General features: G+C 39.0%; 1 protein-coding gene across 1 annotated transcript in view; it reads right to left on the bottom strand.

The window, feature by feature from the left end:
- Positions 1-14689, bottom strand: part of TAF4 (TATA-box binding protein associated factor 4) — a 36612-nt gene that overhangs the window by 18803 nt on the left and 3120 nt on the right. The window contains exon 3 of the mRNA XM_008634810.2: positions 14182-14689. This exon is cut by the window's right edge and continues 22 nt beyond it. Within this exon, the coding sequence (XP_008633032.1) occupies positions 14182-14689 (508 nt within the window). The remainder of the gene's footprint in view (positions 1-14181) is intronic.

Genomic DNA, 14689 nt, shown 5'->3' with positions numbered 1-14689 from the left:
CTTGCCTTGATGGGAATTCTTTAAAAAGGGAGATGGAGCTGTTCTCTGAGCTTCTCTCCCCCCAGCCCAATTACAGACTCTTTTCCAACCCAATTAGCTAAAAAACGAACTCACTAACCCAAAACTATACCCAAGTTGGCATTAAGTGGATTTTCAGTGAAGTTCAGAAGGGTCATTGGAGATAACTCGATTAAGAATTAAAAACAAAGTCCCATTTATCTCCTACTTCTAAACAAAGTCACTGTTGCACTGTAACACCCCCTCTCTCCATCCATACATGAACGTCAGTTAACAATTTGTGACAATGGAGAAGAGGAAGGGCTGACAGCCGCATATGTAGAAAAAGAAATTTCTTTCCAGAACTTATATTTTAAATATTGAAATACAGGTAAGTATCATAACCTCAAACCCCAATGCATAAGGCTGCAAATGCTGAATGAACCAGGTCAGAAGTGACTACAGGCACTAGCAGACAGCTAGAATTGTGTAACTTATCTCACTGTTTCAATTAAATTCAGCAACATATATAAAGATGAAAAACATCTTTCTGTTTTATCCACCAGGTTTTTGTTCCTGGATTAATGGATTAATTACTATTTGAGACCAAACAGCTAATAAAGATCACTGAAAACATTCAATTAGAAAAAGGTGACAATAAAACTTGGCCATTTTAAGTATCTCTCCGCCTTCTTTTCCCTAGAAAGTCTGATCACGTGTACTCTAAAATCATATTCACTATTAAAAATGCAAACATTCAAGAATTCTTTCCAAGTCTCTCATTAAAAAAACTAATTAAAATTAAAATTAATTAACTTTTTTGTTAGAAGTTAGAGGCTTAAGAGAATCCTGAAAGACGCTCATATTTCAGTTTGAATTAAACAATTCAATCCAAATGAAGGATTAACAAAACTCAGTTGGCTGTTCCTGATACCAAAAAGACTTGTGTTCCTGACCAGCACACAATGGTCACCTCATGTTTGCTTGCTGTGGAGACCTTCCCAGACCACTCCTGTTTACAAGACTGTTTGGGATGGAAAATGCCATCATTATATGATGTAGCTGCATGATTCTACAGTGTTGTCTTTGCCTCTTGCTTATTTGTATTCCCATTTGCTAATGACATTTCCATTTATAAAGTGTTGTGCTTTGGGGTTTTTTTTCTTTGTTGGTGTTTTTTCAATTAATAAAATGTGTAAAATCATGCACTGGAATAAAAAGTGAAGAGCTCTGGCCATAGGACATATCAGAAAAACACAAACCAGACTTTTTTCCTAATGCTTCCCTCTTCCCATTTTCTTTGAAACATGGCTTAACAAAGACTAGAGAAAAAATTTAACAGAACGATAAGGAAGATTAATAATATATTTTGTAGCTTTTGCAGACCACTCTGATTATCTGTGTAATTCCAAAGACATACAACTTTGTTGCTAGAGTACCCCTACATCCAAAAAATAAACCAAACCAAAACGGTTTCCTGTTTTATTATCAGTTTTCACTGGTAAATCTTGATTAATAACATTTACAGGAGCTGGACTTCCCAGTGAGGGAGATAAAACTATCTGCAGATACAGCAGGCACCTTCAGATCAGTGTTCTTAGGAAGTGCACAGTCCAGCAGTGTCCCCTCTGACAGCCACACCCAACAGGAGGCCACTCCAACAGCAGCATATCCCGGTGCCACCTCTCAGGATGCTGCTCCATGTCTCAGGAACTCCATTCATACCACAGGGGACACACTGAAGGACTCCATCTCCAGTCAGCAAGCACCTAAATGAGAGGACACAGCAAGGTGTGCCCACGCTTGTCACTGGCTTACCAGTGTGCAAGGACAAAACTCTTGCCTGTGAAACACAAACCCTGCACAGGATCCTATCCAATCCCAAGTGACATCATCTCTCTTTCTGATGCAGACACTGAACAGAAGAACAGAAGGTTCAAGCTTGCAGATTTTGCTTGTTACTCACAATATAGCTCATGGTTAATCCAGATCAAGTCAGAACTAAGAACCTAGACTTCTAGTAAGTTGGTTTTTTTTCTGAGACATGACAGAAGAATTAATGGATATAATATCTTGAAAGTGCACGGAGAATATCCTCTTCTAGTCTCCTGAAGAAGTTCTCTTCTTAATATAAAAAAGTAACTGAAAAACTTCCCAAGAAAAAACAACTGGGGTCAGGGAGAACTGTTAGGCAGCAAGGAATCAATAGACACACATGCTGGTGTTCAGAAAGAATGTCCAAGCCTGAAAGAATAACCAGAGAACTGATGCTTCTGACGCAGAAAATCAAAGTCCTTACAAACACCTCTAGAAAAGAAGGTTATTGATCATACAGTCCACTGACGTCTGACAAATCTTCAAATCCTAACTAGATTTGCCAGGGAAGCTCACTAAGAGGTTATCTTCACGTCAAAGCCCTTTGGGCCTTAAGCTCTTGAGCACACACTCATTTGTGGCAAGATGCTGCAAACATTTGACATGGCAGAAAAATTTGACAGTAATCCTAAATGGGCTGTGCCATACTAGCAAGAGAAAGCTTTATGAAAGTATCCTTTTGGTATTGTCAGAAGAGATTCTCTTGCAACAAAACAGAAAGTAAACGTGTGTGTAAGGTTATGCAAGTTATCACACACACCACAAAAACCATCTAAAGCAAAGGGGATGAGTCCATGCGCTGTAAGTGATTGGATCATGTTACACAGGGACCTCAGAATGACAAAACCCTTATAAAAGGACAAAGTTTCTAATATTTTTCCAATACAAAAATGCCAGAATACCAGAGAGAGAGGTGGAGAAAAATACAGCTGCCTATACAAACTACAGGAAGAGCTTTCAGAATAAGTGATTTGTGTGACAGGGTCCCTTACTGCAGAAAAGGAAAAGATAACCTGGTACCGACACCAACTCTGTCCAACAATCCACCATTCCTCCTCTTACAGTAACTGATCCACCAGGACAAACTCCTACTCTACAGGAATGAAAGCCCAAGAAAAGCAGAAAGAACCTATTGAAGTCTACTAGACCACTGCAGCTCCACGAAAATCTGGGTAATTAAGGAAATCTTCCCTAACACCAGACAATTTCTAGCAGATTTAAATTATTTACACACATTAAAGACTAGCATCTGTAACAAACCAGATGTGTAGCAGCTCATGAAGGACCATCTACACATCAACTCATGAGAAACAGGGATTACAAATCAAGATGAGTAGGACAGAACATGGATTAGATGTTATTGAAGACACACTACTTTGTACCTGAGGAAAAACATGCACCACTGCAGATATACTTAAGTTTAGGTGCTTAGAATCTCTGGAGACCTGTGCTGCACAAGTCCAGAAAAAATTTACTTGAACTTTCTTGCCAAAGCCTTTGACCTCATCAGCAATCCAAACTCTCAAGTTTCATCAACAAACGTTGCTGTTTCATTATTTGTATGAAGACACCTTAGCCCCACAAGGATAAAGCACAGTGCCTAAGGAGAAGTCTCCATAGTGCAGGAATCAGGAGGTATCAGCAAATGCCCCAGCTCAGAACAACCCCATGATTATGTGAGACTTCAGCTGCTCCACAAGTGGCTGCCCTGCACTGGCACGATGAGGTCAGGCTGTACAAACACAAGGTGGTAGTAGTAGATACGTTCCCTGCCAGGCAGTGACAGAGCTGTCCAGCACACTGGAGCAACCTGAGAGTCTGCACCAATTCCCTCATGCCTTGTTCCAGAGTAATGGGCACCCCAAAGCCATGAGGCTGAGGTTCTGCACAGAGCTGTGCTGAGCACATAGGACACACTGTGCCCAATGAAAGGGACCTGTTAAATGCTCAGCACCTGCTGCACTGAAGGTGAGCTACAATTTACCATGAAAAAACATGGCACGACTGTCAGGTGTTGTTTCAGAGCATCTCTAACACAAAGTACTTGGAGTCTCTCCTGACAAGCACTAAATACTACACACAGTGAAGACTGGCATGGCACAGAGTTTTAGACAAGAACTACAAAAGCAAATTCCATTTCCTTTTCAACTCATGTCACTCTGGAGTAAAGTAGAATTCTACCCAGACACAGTGCCTACAAGTTTTGGTACAGCATTAGTTTACTGCAGCACTCCAGTGTTGGCTATCACTACTCTCCCCAACCTGCACATTCAGACTCCAAACAGCCATTATGGTCTCAGGAAAATTAATTCTTCAACAGCTGATTTAGCATTGTTGCCAACACAGGTGAAACATATGTTTGCAAATATCCTCAAGAATCCTCACTGCAGTGCACAGAAAGTGCATTTTGTACAGACCAAGTATGAAAGTTCACATTATGAAAAACTGCTTGGTTTTTCTTACAAGAGCCAGCAGACAAAAAACTCTGTTTCATTTTAAAAGCTTTTCCTTACTCTTACTATGCAAGAGTTCAGTTTCAAACAACCCAACTCAACTGTACTGTCTAAATGGTGAAGAAGTAATCATTTGTAAAATATTGGTTCACAAACCTCTTAAGAATATAGTTAAAGGAATAACGTTGGAATGTTGGAAAGCCAAAAAGTCACTGCATTTAACAGTGATCCCATATGGAAAAAAATCTTACCTGTTCATTTGAAAAGGTGTGTAAGAATTGTTCTGGGAAATACATCATTTTATATAGCAACGATTGACAAATGCTTCAACAACAATGTGATTTGAAACTATTTTGACTTCTCTGGAAAGCTATATTCCTTGAAAGTGTGTTAACATTCCTTTCTAGTCAAGCATACAAAGCCAAAACACCGGAGTGCTCTGTCAAATTGGAACCCAATCATCACACAAATCTGTCTGATGTCAAAACAGCTAAGAAAAACACTATCAAGAGCTAAACCAATTGCTTTAATTATTGATCTCCAAGCAATTCAGATTTAGCTCTGCCATTAATTTCAATATACTTAGATCAAACAACAAAGTGGTTATACCAAAATCAGATTTGGGTTTGAGAAAGGAAGACACAAAATAAAGTGTCACTAATTCTTTACATCAGTTATTTTGAATAGGAAGTTTTAAAACTCAACCTGTCTTCATTTGTGACAGTTTGTCTGTACCAAGGTGTGTCAACATTAGTGCTGTTCAAGCACTTGAAGAAATGGGAATGGCCGAGTTACTTTGCATTTATTACCACAGGCTGTACAGAAATACTTAATGAGGAGTAATGCTCTAAATCAATGTTTTCTTCCTTCAGAACACAACAGCCTAAAACAACTAAGCACATGAGAAGCCATAAAGAACACTTTTCTTTACTTCCTCCCCACTGTGAATACCCTACTCTAGGTGTACACTCTTTGTAATTTTAGCAGTGAGAAAACCCTTCGCTGATGCCACCTTTTCACCCGGGGCTGTGGAGACCCGAAATGGACAATTCCACCGACTGACAGCTCCCCCAGGCAGCCTCAGCAGAAACATTCCCTCCACATCCTCCGCTGTGAGTTCATGCCTCTCTCACTGCCCATACAGAATTACTCTGCTTTGAGAATATGCCAAACACTACGCCTGCAAGTTCAATACAAACCATCAACGGGGACATGATATTACATGCCATTTGGCTGATAGCAACATTTACTAAATAGCTCTGCTTTTGCAGTTAGTCTGAACACAGAATCAGAATTATTTTCACACCTGTAAGCTTGAATTTAGAAAGCTTTTCAACAAAATCAGGTTTCGTTTTGATTTTTACTAACCATCAAATGCACAGTCCTGAGTAATGACTAAGCTTAATGACTGGGTATGACTAACACTTATAAATAATTAGTGCCTTTTCTCCCCCCTCCCCCACGGAGGACAAGGAAAGAAAGAAAATCAAATAATACACTGGTAAAAAGGAAGAAAGAAAGGAACTAACAGGTTGAAGCTCAGTGCATGAACTCTTCTATCTTCTTCCAATCCACCCTTAATACTACTGCAAACATGACTGCACATATGTCTGTTAAAAACTAATAACACCTCATGCTTGTCTTTTAACTTCTACAGAGTTTAGTCACTGTCAGCCTCCCTACTCCAGATCTCTTCTCCCACACTGATCCCTCCACAAACACTCTTCCAGTCTCCTCCATCGACTCTTTTGCCACAGGTGCTGCAACTCCTCAGTGCTACTCCTTGGAGCTGGCACTTCTGACTCATGTGAGCACAACTGGTCCCACTCGCCACACCACCACTTAGGCTGAAAGCACCTGATGTTATTACATTCGGAGAGAGGCTCTAAATCTAACCCTCCCTTACAGAAATATTTGATTAATAAACTGAAGGAAGGTGTGCAGACAACTTAATACAGCCTTGCTGCCCCTCAAACCATCTCAGAAAGACTCGAGCATGGCACCACACCTCATTGCTTGGGTTTTGTTTATACTCTGCTATCTAGAGCACACATTTTTCAACTGCGCTGGCTGTCAGCACAGTCTATCCAGCACGTGCTTTATTCTGCACAAAAGCACTGTGATAGCTTTTAACAGTTCAGCTACTCTGGAAGCATGTATTAATCAAGTTACAATCATAAGTTAGACCATTTTTACAAGAGAGGGTTCCTCAATTCAATACAAATCTTAGGACAGTCATGTCAGTCATGTAAAATAATATTACACACTGATGTGAGTTTTATGCTATTCCCTGTCTTGGTACTGGTTATGTGTTACGAAAAAATACATTTTAGTAATGCATTTTAAGGGAAAAAGCATCAAAATTAAGAAATGCAGCACTCATAAGTTACAATTCAAATTTATAAACAGAGATCTACCATGGCAAAAAGTTACTTACTTTCATCAATATACTTTTCCAAATCCCACAAAAAGAGTTTGGTATCTGAGTTGGACCTTGCACTAAATTCTGTACAAATACACAATAAAAGCACCATCCCTATTTAACCTATTTTATTTCACACATTTTGCTGAGAATCAACCTTTGATGTTCAAAGTGCAACTTTCTGATTACTGGTAATCTAAGTAGAGAAACTCATCTTTTTAAGAAGTTATTTTGAGTCTGACAACAGCTACAGATTCAAAGATCAGCTACATTTGTACAACGCCTTAAAGACAGCTCTACTGAGGTGCTCAGCAGGTGTACCAATTCCTTATAATTACCAGCTCTTTCTTGATTACTGATAATCTATACCATTACACAGCGACAATAATCAACGTTTTGTTCTCACGAAAAAATATCCTGTACTTTAAAAAAAACCTTAAAGGCATAAATAAGACCTCAAGGACAACTATTGTATTTTACATTAAATATTATGCTAAAGACAGCTGAAGAAAATTACTCCAAGACAGGAGGCTTTGTGGTAAAATACTGGCTCTCAGTTCCTTGAGACACCTGCACCTCCAGAAGACAACCAGCATTTCTGGGAGGAAATTCCCACAGATTAGAACTGGGATAAAAATTTCCAGGGTAAGCTGAGGTAAAACTGTCCTAGAAGGTTTAAAACAACCAAAAAGCTCTATTCACATGTCCATGGCTTGAATGAAAAAAAAAAAAGAAGGCCTCATCTAATCTGAAATATGGATGATCAGATAATCTTTATACCTGTTTAATTACAGCCTGGTCTGTGTACAGGTTGTATCAGCAATTTTGCTTCTCTTACGAGGAAGCAGATGCAAGAAGGCTGATACAACTATATGCACACAGGAACAGACCTGTAGCTGTGTAAAGAAAAAGCCCTTTGTCACCTATGAGCAACTCTCCCTAGAGTTTGGCCTTCCTTCACACAGAGCTCTAGGGTTCAAAATACACCTGAAATAACTGTCTATTAACCATGACTAAAATCTCCTCTCTATCATTGGCTTCAGTTGCGAGAAACAGTATTTTCAAAATTCTTTTCTTCATGCCACTACCTCTTCAAATCTTTTTTTCACAAGAGATTATGTGCCTAACATAAAGCTAAACTTGCTAACAGTCTTCCAACTAGCAAAAGCCCTGTTTTTTTACATGAAGCAATGACAACAAATTCAAGAAGATTTAGGCAGACAAATAGAGTTATAAACATTCATAAAGTTTCAACACAAACAATAATCTTGGCAAGAGTAGCTATTTTCAGGTAAAAATGCTGATTTTTAATATTTCTGACAAAAAAAATGCATATACTAACAAAAGATGTTTAATGTGTTAAGTGACTTCTATGTCCAGTTCCTTCTGAGCAGACTCTGTATTTGATCACAGAGTTTTTACATAAAGCAACCTTTCCACACACCAGTATGTTCTCTTTCCTTGAACCCAGATAGTTTTAATAGCCGTATTTCAACTGTGTTCCAGAACTACTTCATAATTCTTTTTAGAATTATATTTACATATCATTTTCCAAAACAGGGAAGACAAACAACAGTAAGAGTTCTTGTACACCAAAACACTTCATTTGAAGAGTTTGTGATATAATTTGTGTCTTATCAGTACACGAAACTGATGCATTTTCACCTCAGTTTGCTAACTTGGCTGCAGCATCCTGTGTTAGTTAAGGGATTCAAGTTCTGGACAACATTCAAATTTGTGGTCCTCAAACCAAGAAGGTTTCACATGCAACCTGCTAGATTTTCAGGGATGGAAAACATGTAACTTCTTGTAGAGTGCAAAACGGCTCAAAAGAAATAAATCACTTCTGGTTATTGACCAAATCTTTATCACAAGCTTAGGGATACCCAAAACCCCCATTTGAAAGATCACCATTTGAAGATCACACAGACATATCCATACACGCACTTCCAAAGGCTGTTGGGAACAGTATTTTTCATAACAGAACTGAACAATATGTAATCAGAGTTAATAGCTTTCATAGCTTAACAGAATCACAATTATATTCCCATTAGATCCCATCACTTAACGACATAGTCTTATCAGATGTGCACAACATCAAGATACTCTTTAACAGAACAAAAAAACCCTATTGCACAGCTCTCTGAGCCTCAGGTTCTTTGGGGTACAAAGCCAAGCATGCAGGAGTCCTCAGTTATGGAAGTTGCAATGCGAACAAACACAACTTTCAGTCTGGTGACATATGGCAGATCTGATGTAGCAGATTCCAAATAAAGCAGAATGTTCCTTTTGCTGATGCATGATTTGAACATAAAATCCACCCCTCACCCAGAAGAGTTCTGCAGAAGAGATCCACAGTTATCTTCCACAAAGACAGATACTGCTTTACATGCCAAGTATAGGACTCCCAAGCTCTAATCCTGGCAAAATATTGATTCCTGCATGGCCTTGGGCATGTCAGAACTTCTCTAACTTGCTCTTTTCCCCAGCTCTAAAGCAGAGTTCATACTACTTTATTTACCAACCACACAGGCATGTTTCAAGGATTAAGTCTGTAAAATGCTTTGAAAGTAAAACATACTGTAAGTACTCTAAGAAGCCCCCATTGTCACGGTGCATTGCAGACATTATTTTTAACAAAATCGAGCCATGCCAACACAGTTAACAGGCATAATATTGGCAGCACATGGAACATACAGGGAAACTATAATGAGGATATGTTTGAACTCGCTTACTAGTCAGTGAGAAATAGAAACAACCACATTCCACTACTTCATAGTATTTCTTCTGTTCCTTTCTGTATTCCTTATATAATGGAATTCTGATGACTTCCTCATCTATCTACATCCTAGTTACTTTGGGAACTTCTGGGGTACATGTTTCAAGTACAAGGCAACCCAAAGAATGAGGCATTCAGTACAAAAAAGTAACACAAATTGTTTGATTTGATTCTTCTCAGTTGCCACCCTTCTCCATTTTTATACACTCTCCTTTGCCCGACCACCTACCACCCCAACTCCCAACTGAAGGAAATAAAACTACTGCAGAAGTTATTTTTCAGTTACTCCAGCTTCAAAAAGTATGACTGCTCAAGTCAAAAGGACCGAAAACCATGCTTTAAACCATATGTTCACGTAGTTTTCCCATTCTAAAGCCACCATAACCATGGCCTAAGTTCAAATCCTTCTTGGATAGTGAACACAAGCTAAAGAACAATCGGATTCTACAAAAAAGCTCCCATTTAACACCAAATGAAGTTTTGAGCCTCTGAGGCCACGAAGAAAACCTTGAGCATGCATATTCATGTAGAACATCTTCCAGGATGTGCAGATGTACAGCACTGATGCTCTTTCAGGTATTCTTTGCTTCTGGAAAGCACCAGCAGTAAATTTTAACCACTGGTAGACTTCAGAACGCTGGAATGTTCCACTGTTACAGGGGCCCCAGCAGTTTCTCAGTCTATAAGGCCCATCCTGTCCTCACCACAGAAGAGGCACATGAGATGCCCTCCAGAAAGCAAGCAATGAAGAAATTCATAGTCTCATCCCCTATCATCAGCTACTGGCAGATCCAACTGAGTTTTGTGAAAGTAATCAAAAAGGTTTTATTTTTAGATACAAGGCAAAACAATTCTGTTCTACAACAGCTGCAGAACTGCTCTACTGCTAGTGGGAAAACTGGTCATGACTGTAGAAGTTAAAAAAGAACCCATGAAGACAAGCCATCCTATCTGCTATCTTCAACAGGACTACATGTCACCAAAGTGTATTTAATCAGGAAAATACCAGTCTTTATGGCCAAGCCACCAAATTTTCATAAGTACTAACAGTCACTCAGAAGGTAAAAGAAAAGAGAGGGACAGAGGGAAGTGAAAGTTTCTAGATTTCAATTTCACCTAAGCTAGTAGAGAAAACTGTCCAGACCTACCTGCTCTATACTATTCTTACCGGATACCTTCAGCACTCATCAATCTGCTTCTTTGTCTAAGCACTCGGCTTAAAAACTTATTATGAGATGTTTGTGCATAAAGATAAAGCAGAAGAGAGTAGCAACACGAACTTGCAAAAAGAGAAACCACATCTTTGAACCCCAAGTTGACAGTACTGCTAAGTATGCATAAACTCACAGATGCTGCGTTTGTACTACAGCACTGCTGGACAAGAGGGGATTTTCAAAAATTGTTTCAAAGTACCCAAGTTTTGCCATTTAACAAGATAGTTCTACCCTGTGTCAGCAATGACTTCTAAACACTTTACACTCTTAGAATGCAAAAGATAAATTTTAGGGCATAACTCCAGTTATACTTTACTGAGCACCTCTAACAGTGGAAGACTGACTCACTGCTTTAATAAACCAACTGATTTTCTAGCTCTTACCATATAATTGTACGTAATACATTTCTCGTTACTGAAGTGCTCAGAAACAACAAACTTCATTCAATTTATTTCCAGTCAGTTTCACTAGTGTCACATCCTTAAGGAGGTATTGTATAAACTTGTATTCCCACCCCCTTACAGAATCATCTCACAATATTTCCATGTCTTTTCTAGGAAGGTATAAATAGGGTTATTTTGGGACCTTCATTACCCAAACCTGTCCAACTGGAGCACAAAGATCCAAACACAGGCTCCTGAAGAAAAGACTAAGCACAACAGTCTTCTCCTCAAAGATGTCAGAAGTGAAAGACCATCATTAATACACAGGTATTCTCAATAGTCCAGTTCCTTGGAGAAGAAATATACCAAAATCCAGTAAGGTCACAACAATTATGGCCCACTGGCTCTTCAAACATTCCAATTTGGTCAGTCAAGGTTTGTTGCACAATTGCCTTAATAAGATACAAAGTATTATTCTAAAAGTAATCTGTTTTAAAGACCATTGATGGAGTTTATTTTCCATGCGCTCTTTTGAAGAAAACATTTGAAACCTTGAAAGGTTCCTAATTTTCAAGTCACAGCTTAGTAACTCCTGCTGACATTTTATATTCTGCTTTCCATGCATGTGACATTGTAACTGTATTTTGGAGAGCTAGAAACAGTAATTCTGGATAAGAAAATAACTGTAAAACCTGTGTTGTCATGGTCAAACCTTCCATCAGAATTTTCTTTCTAAGTGTTTATAATTCTTGTTGTAAAAAGCTGTGTGCGCAGTGTATGATTTCAAACTATTTCAAGCGCTGTCTTAGAAACTCTTACTAGTACACACTACTGACTTTTAAAAACAAACTCGTGAATGCAAATTCGATGCATGCAGTAGGTGCACAGCACACAGGCACTGCAGCTTCACACTACCAAACTGCCTCCAAAACTCTGGCCTCTGATGCTGTCATTTAAAATACAATTTCAAAAGCACAGCCACATACACTCCTTTCACTATGAATGTCCCTGCACTCTGCTGAAGATCACAGCAGTTGCACGTGGCCAAACTTGCAGAGGTGCTTGGACCTTGCGCCTGAGAGATGTTTGTAAGAGCCCAGCATCCATCAGTTCTTAAGTGTTTTGAAAGAAATGGTTTATGCAAAGCATTTTCAAAGCTGGGTACTTTTACAAAGTATAAAAAAACCAAACTAAAGCAATGTAAAAGAAAAATAATCAGTTCTACTAAAAAAAAAACCCTTTTCAATATTAAGTCTGTCTTATCATGCAAGAACTCAGTTTCCAAATTCTATATATCCAGTCACATATACTTGCTTAAGTCATGCTTATTCTTTTGAAGTTATAAATATTTCTTTAAGTGTAGGACAGACAAAAAAGTGCTTAATAAAAATCCAAGTGCTTAGAACCTGTATTGTTTTACTTTGATCTATCAAGAACTCCAAAGGAACAATTTATGGTCCAATTTTGCTTAAGGACTGGCAATGCTGCTTCTAAGAGTAACACATTTCAGTATGCTGTGGCAGTCTGAAAACATCAGCTACCTGAAAAAAGGTCCCACTGGACTCCACAGTAGTATTTTCCCCCATAATCAGGTTTATAATGCAGTATTAACAAAAAATGTAGGTATAAATGGCAATAGACTAAACTGGATCAATCCTTTGATACATTATGGCAATAAATAAAAGAAGGCTTTTCCAACCTATCAATTTACAGGCTTCAATATCAAGCACTGGGATTTCAAGATCTGAGTTTTACTGCTATTTTTTAAATTAGCAACATGTCATTCAAATTACTCATATATGGAACAATCTTCAACAGCAAAAAAAAAAAAAGAAAGAAAGAGGAATATTTATACCAGTTAGTACTTGGATACACAGAATGTTTGATAGACTTCATCAAACTACATGGCATCACAGACCACAGATAGCACATTACACAAAAACACAGTGTTTAGTAACACAATACGTAATTCCTGATCTACTTTATGTGACAGGTGCATTGCTCTGAGGTTGGGCAGGAGTTCCAAGAGATGGGTTATTACTAAGACCGCTTGTATTTTACTAAGACCACCCACTAAAACCACCACCGATTTCAGCGTTACTAGCAAAATTTAATTAGCTGTTCTTTGCATACTGCCCTGAAAACAGTAACCAGTAAGAATCCAGCTATTGTATGTACTATTAGGAGGACAGGAAGTAATGTGTAGGTTCACACAAGTATTTGCAGCTGAAAGTCAAAGTGGATACAAGCAACAAGCCTGATTCAAAATAATAGCAAATATATAACATTAAATCCCCAAATCTAGGATATTTAAGGAGGGCAGAACAATTTTGAGCAAAGAAACACTTCTCATCCTGCCTTTCACTCACCTACTGAGTTCAGGACTAGATTCCTTGTCCAGAGATGCTCAGCACTAAGCATGAGACAAGCTACTACAAAAGCTGCAGCCCTAGACACAACAGGGTGAGGTAAGGACATAGGAAGTCTGCCTTTTGTATCAGAATGCCAGTGACTAAAAAGATGATCATAAGCTTCAAATCTGTGAGTTTTTAAGTCACACTTTGAAGGTATTTAAAGCAAAAGTAGGTAGTTTTCTTGTGTTGTATCTGCTGCTTCTCTGTTCACAAGAGCTCTGTGGTACTGGGGGCACGCAGGGACAGGAGGGAACCGAGCAGCACATAAAGGTTACAAACTCCTGACAAAACCGCCTGAAAAGTCAAAATGTCTTTTGTGCTAATGAAATAACAACATTTTATTGGATAATATTCCATTGTCACACTTTGGCAGTTTGCAGCTTCATCTACACTCACATTGGAACAAAGATACCAGGCAGAATTATTTTCAATTACTGCTGAAAAGACTTTCTGGTCACCCAAAATCAGACACTAAGTAGTGGGATGCTACTATGCTACTACTACTCAACATCAGACCATTCTCATTGTTACATGTAATGCCTTTTCCACAATTCAGAATTAAATGGCACAGAATCTTACTTGGATTCCTTCTTCCCTGCAAGAAATACACTTCCAAAATAAAACCCCTCAATCCTCTGACTTACCTGGTGGTAACTGAAAATTCTGAATGTTAGTTGGATTCTGAGGTGGCTGAGGCAAACGAGGTGCTAAAACTGTAGGAGTCAAAGTTGCTCTGATTCCACTCGTGGTTGGTGTTGGAGTCCTTGGCAGACTTTGTGCCACTGTATTGGCAGTGCCTTTAGCCATTCCTGTGGGGGTGCCAGGAGCTGCAGGAGGTATCCCACCAGGATTGGGAGCAACATTAGAGAGCCCAGCTTGCATAGTTTGCCCAATAATCATGTTACCCCCTGTAGTACTGGGCTGGCCACCAGTAGCCAGTGTCTGCTGTTGGGATACTGCCTGGACTATAGTTTTAGGAGACTCAGATTTGATGACCTGTGTGGCAGGAGCTGCTGGCACAGAGGAACCAGACTGGCTGTTCACAAGTGACGTCTGGAGAGAAACTCCAGATCCCACAGTGGCTGTGGCAACAGCAGGAAAACTCCCCACACTGATGGTTGAATTGATCACAGTATTGCTCCCATTCTGAGT

This window comes from Corvus brachyrhynchos, unplaced genomic scaffold, assembly GCF_000691975.1.
Source record: "Corvus brachyrhynchos isolate BGI_N302 unplaced genomic scaffold, ASM69197v1 scaffold10, whole genome shotgun sequence".
Lineage (NCBI taxonomy): Eukaryota > Metazoa > Chordata > Aves > Passeriformes > Corvidae > Corvus > Corvus brachyrhynchos.
This window is presented reverse-complemented; position numbering and strand designations above follow the sequence as displayed.